The following is a 4,947-nucleotide window of genomic DNA, read 5'->3' as shown; positions in this document are numbered from 1 at the left end:
TTAAATGTTAGCCATTTAATTTGCTTTATTTTGTTTAGACCCAGTGTCTCACTGTGTAGTTCTGGAATTTGCAATGTCTCAGATGCTAGGAACTCATGTCCTCAAAAGCTGAGGTCTGAGCAGCAGTTTGGACTTTAATAGCATGTAGAGAGAACTTCCAGATCAGGAAGTAAACAGCTTTCTAGGCAGTTGGGTTGGTTTTGTTTGTTTGGGGGGGAGTAGTTTGTTGTTTTCTTTAAACACCAATTATAATCCCATCGATGTATTTCTAAAGAAATGTAAACTGTTCATACATTCTCTTAAACATCACAGTGTAAAACAAATACCCGTATGTGTGAAGGCTTTGGCCACACTGGTAAAAATGCTGTCTTGGCTTCTGCACAGATATTCTTGTGCAATCCTACTGGAGCACCAGGTGGACCCCAAGGGAGGGCAGGGCAAGGGAGGTGATCTTTTGAAATGTTTCCAGGCGCTCTGTCCAGCTAGCTGTCTGTTCATCTTGCAGCCCAAGAGTGCTGCAGAAAGCTACAAGGACACTGATGAGACTAGAGATCTGTTGCCATCTTCTAGGGAAGATCTGGCCTGGAGTGTGGCTGCCTGGATTCGAAAATGTGTCCTTGACTCCATGGAGTAGTTCTTGTAGTTTTGCCTAAAGGGGAGCAGAGGATCAGACAGGTAAAGCTTGGCTCTTCTGGGAGGTGTGTCAAACTCCAATCCTCCATTTGAACTGTGAGACACCACCCTCATCCATATACTTTGTAGTTTTTAGGACTTTGAAAGGGATTCGAGACTAAGCCAGGCCCTGCCCAAAAGAAGGCTTATTTAAAAGGGGCTACTCTCTTACCACTCTTCATCCTGTTGGAGACTTAGGTCTTTATACCAGCTCTACAGCTGGCTTAGGGTGGGCCATTGGAAGCTTGCTTCCTGTCTCAAGAATTCCAGCCAATTATTTGTAAACTAAGGGGAAGCTCTGTTGTAGCACATCAGAACTGAGTTCCCAGAACACTGCCTTTGCCAGCAGCCTCACTGATACCTGGGCACCTTAGTTCAAAGGGAGCACAGATAGGAAATATGAGGATTGACCAAGCCTTACTTTGCAGATTCTAAGAGTTTGATGGCCTCCTCATTTCTGCCTTGCTCCATAAATAGCAGGGCCAGCTCCAGTAGGGCATTTGGAATCAAGTAATGGTCATATTTAATCTTCTTTTCACTGCAAAACAGAAGCAGACATGGCCCACCCTTCAGGTCCTATCCACAGCCTTGAGAACTTCAAATCCTTACCTTAGAAAAGCTGGGATCTTCACCAGAGCCTTCTGGCAACCTTAGCCCACCTCCCTGTTTGAATTTTCAACCACTGTCACTCCAGGTTGGTCTCCTAACCTGGGAAGCCTGTTCCCTACTTTGATATCTCTGATCCTTGCTTCATTCTGTCCTAGAGACAGACACACTTTTTTTTTTTTTTCCATATCCTTTCCTGATCATCTGTCTTCATCCTGTGAAGACAAGGCCCTTCTTAGTCTGGCCTTTCTTTATAGTTTTAGGCAGGAAAGGTCCTCCCTGTTGTCACCAGCTTCTGGTGTGTGTCCCGTGCCCAGGAACACTCCACTTAAAACTTTCTTTTCTCCTTTGTTATTAATTTGTGTTTATTTATTGGAACAAGGTCTTGCTATGTCCTGGCCTCAAACTCTTAGAAAGTTTTCTGCCCCTGCCTCCCAAGTGCTAAGATTAAACCACGAGCTCTAAACATCCAAATTAACCATCGCCCTGATAGCCTTTCCTGGTATCTCTTATCCTGGCACAGAGCAGACATCAGCAAATGGTTGGAGGAGGAGGATGGAGAAGCCAAGCCCAGCGGGAGTAGCCACAGGCACTTACTTGGCAGAAATGCTCCTGAAATTCTCCTCTGCTTCCTGGATTCGGCCCAGGTATTTCAGACACAGGCCTTTCAGCAATTTAACCAAGCAGTCGTCATCTGCTGAGTACTCATTCTCTGAGAATAGAGGTGTGGGGGAAGAGGGTAGGCTTGCTCACTTCTGCAAGTTACTCAGGGAGCCCCTCTGTGGAACCCAGGACACAGGTGAATCAAGACCGATTCACCTCAGGGGACTCACATCTGAGAAGAAAAGACAGATTTTGAGATAATGGCTCCAGAGTGAATTAGGAGTGACTGGAGGAAGCTCAAGAGAAGGCCCTGGACAAGGAGAGGGGACACTTGCTGAAAGGAGCTAACACTGTCTTGTAAAAGGCTGGTTAGTAGGACAGAGGGATAAGGAGGACATTTTTGGCAGAGGAACCTTAAAGACCCAACCTAGCCTGTCAGGAGCCTGAGGGTAATCACCTGGGCCCATTGCCAGCATCTCTTCAGCCTTGGTGATGACCTCCAGCATCCCATCAGTGAGTTTCGGCTGCTTCCCAATCACAGCATAGCCATTCCAGATGTACATCATTTCCTGAGAGTGGGAGTGGGTGGGGCAAGTCAGTTCTAGGTCTCTGCCTCAGCAGGGCCTCAGTTTTCCCATCTGTAAAACAGGCAGCTCAGTTCAAAAGGTCCTGAGGCCTCTGGTTCCCTGATCTTCAGGTCTCCTTCCAACCTATAAAGCTGTAGGATTAAGGGCATTGTGGAAGCAACCTTACCAGGGATTTGTTATTGAACTTACTGATTCCGAAAGGGTTTAGGGTGGCCCAGCAGCCTTAGGTTTCAGCTACTTAACTACCTTACGGCGCCTTGCATGAGTACTGTCATACCCTCTCCTCATCCAGACTCCTTTCTTGAGGACTAGGCCATGCCCAACACTGTTCTCGGGACCCTCCCTACTCCCGCTGGCAGGGCCTCCCTTACACTAAGCACCTCAGGACAGTGGAGCCTAAGACTGTCCCTTCCCCACAACAACAGGCTCAAGGATGGCGGCCTCATCATCAAGACTAGAGTGCATCCTGATCCTTTTCTCCTTGACTGGCAGGAACTTCATTAAATTTTCAATAACTTAGCTTAGAGTCATCCTAAACCAGCAAGACAGGTAATGGATACTGAATGCAATTTATATAAAGCCCTAAAGATTGTTAGGGTTTTTGTTTCAATGTAGATTTAGGTCAGTGTTCCTTAAGTTGCTCTGTGGTCTCAAGATAGAAAACTGGCTAAAACGGCTCTAGAAGAACCAGCAGCACGCAGCCTGTTCTCCCAGTGCTCTTACAGTGCTTTCTACAGAAGCGGGCATAGTCACCCCCACCCTTCCCATGATACCCCATCCCCATTATGATAGCAATAACTTTACATCTTAAACTAATTTTCTTGTTGAGACAGGGTCTCTTGTATTCCAGACTGGCCTCAAATTCACTGTGTAGCTTGAGAATACCCCTGTGCCTCTACCTCCCACATGCTGGGACTACAGACATGTGCTGACACACACTGTAAAATCCTTTAGAACTGGGCCAGGTGCCAAGGAAGAGCTGACTTTACAGTAGGTAGAAGGACCCCCTAAGGTTACACACCACTGAACAGGAAAGTTTATCCAACAAGCAGAGCAGAGCAGGGCTCCTACCTTTCTGGACTCAGCTTATTTTGATGCCAGCTCCAGTCATTCATGGAATTAGCTTAACAGTGGCTCTGGATTTAGGCTCTGGAGTCTTACATCTCTCTCTCTCTCTTTTTTTTTTTTTTTAAACTCCATCTGTGTGTGCTATTCAAGTTACTACTGACCTGTGTTAGACTTTATACCCCCTACCGTGAAGGTTTTGTTCAGAGTCAAATATAACCTGTCCTGAGACCCCAACCCTCACTTCAGACTGTAAATAGCAATTAGACCCCTGTGACAACAGAATAGTCACTGTAGGAACAAGACAGCCAGGTGATCCCTCTGCTTGAGGCTGGGGTGTTATCTAGTAGAGCTGTTCTTCCATCCTTGAGGCATCTTGCAGCCTGCTGGCCTGTCTCCCAGCCCAGGTGAAATTGTGAAACCCTTTCTGGTCCCTTCATCCACCCTCTGCCCCAGAGGCTCTCTTCCTACCCACCAGAGCAGGGACCGGCAAGGAGATGGGGTTGGGGGAGAGGTAGCGCCTGGACTTCCGGATAGCAAACTTCTCTGTGGGTAGAGATTTCCCAGCAATCTTGAGCTTCAAGCCTGGCACAGCCCTGAAGAAATGGGAAAGAAGGGTTGAGGATGCAGGCCAGTGGGAGAGCTCCTGCCTAACATGTCCAAGTCCCCAGCCACAAAAGAGCAGGAGCGTAGGGAGAACAGGTCTCCAGCCTTTGCTTGCCCGTCTACACCTCAATTTCCACACTGTACCATGAGAGAGCTTGACTTTCCAAGTATTTCAAGGAGCAAGCCAGCCTGTGGTTATGGTCACATTTCACAGTTCCTGCATGACCTGCTAGCTTTCAAAGGTGGTTGAGCAAAGGTTCCAGAGCTCGCAGTTTAAGAATGCATCTAGGCCTGCCTCCTAGTTATCTCTCCTCTACGCCCAGGCCTTCCTGGGAGGGCCCACAAAAGTCTAATCCCAGTTTCACAGGCATGACCAACACCCAGAGAAAAGAGGGACTTGCACAGACAAACAGCCCAAACCCTTAATTAACTCCAGCCTCCTGAACTGTGGCCTCCCTCCTCAGCTGTTTCAAGGATAGAATAAAATGCACACAGCTGGGCATGCCTTGACTGGAGCCTCGCCCACTACCAGCTGCCCGGCCACTGGGTGTGGCTGGGATCCCAAACTGTATGGGCTCAGGAAACAACTGGTGGGTGAGGCCACCCCAGATTCCTTGTGTGTATTCATTGCAGAACCTCTCTGGCTCTGTTTTCTAATCTCAAAAGTATAGATGTACTACCTCCTTCCTCTCAAGGGTCGTGGGAGAATCCTGTGAGCTGTGGCCACCGTTTGCTCTGGCAGCAGGCTCTATGCACAGCAGGCTCTATGCACAGACAGGCTCTATGCACAGACAGGCTCTATGCACAG

General features: G+C 48.0%; 1 protein-coding gene across 3 annotated transcripts in view; it reads right to left on the bottom strand.

The window, feature by feature from the left end:
• Ttc39a (tetratricopeptide repeat domain 39A) overlaps nt 1-4,947 on the bottom strand; it is a 40,081-nt gene continuing 35,134 nt past the window's right edge. For 2 of the 3 annotated variants that reach the window (XM_029540349.1, XM_021199936.1), the window contains exons 14-18: nt 4,009-4,129; nt 2,339-2,450; nt 1,876-1,990; nt 1,094-1,210; nt 1-649 (exon numbers count right to left, since the gene is read on the bottom strand). In XM_029540349.1, coding sequence (XP_029396209.1) covers nt 526-649; nt 1,094-1,210; nt 1,876-1,990; nt 2,339-2,450; nt 4,009-4,129 — 589 coding nt within the window. In that variant the 3' untranslated portion in view covers nt 1-525. The remainder of the gene's footprint in view (nt 650-1,093; nt 1,211-1,875; nt 1,991-2,338; nt 2,451-4,008; nt 4,130-4,947) is intronic. The other variant, XM_029540350.1, reaches the window with a different exon arrangement.

The sequence above is a fragment of the Mus pahari genome, chromosome 6, assembly GCF_900095145.1.
Source record: "Mus pahari chromosome 6, PAHARI_EIJ_v1.1, whole genome shotgun sequence".
Classification (NCBI taxonomy): domain Eukaryota; kingdom Metazoa; phylum Chordata; class Mammalia; order Rodentia; family Muridae; genus Mus; species Mus pahari.
This window is presented reverse-complemented; position numbering and strand designations above follow the sequence as displayed.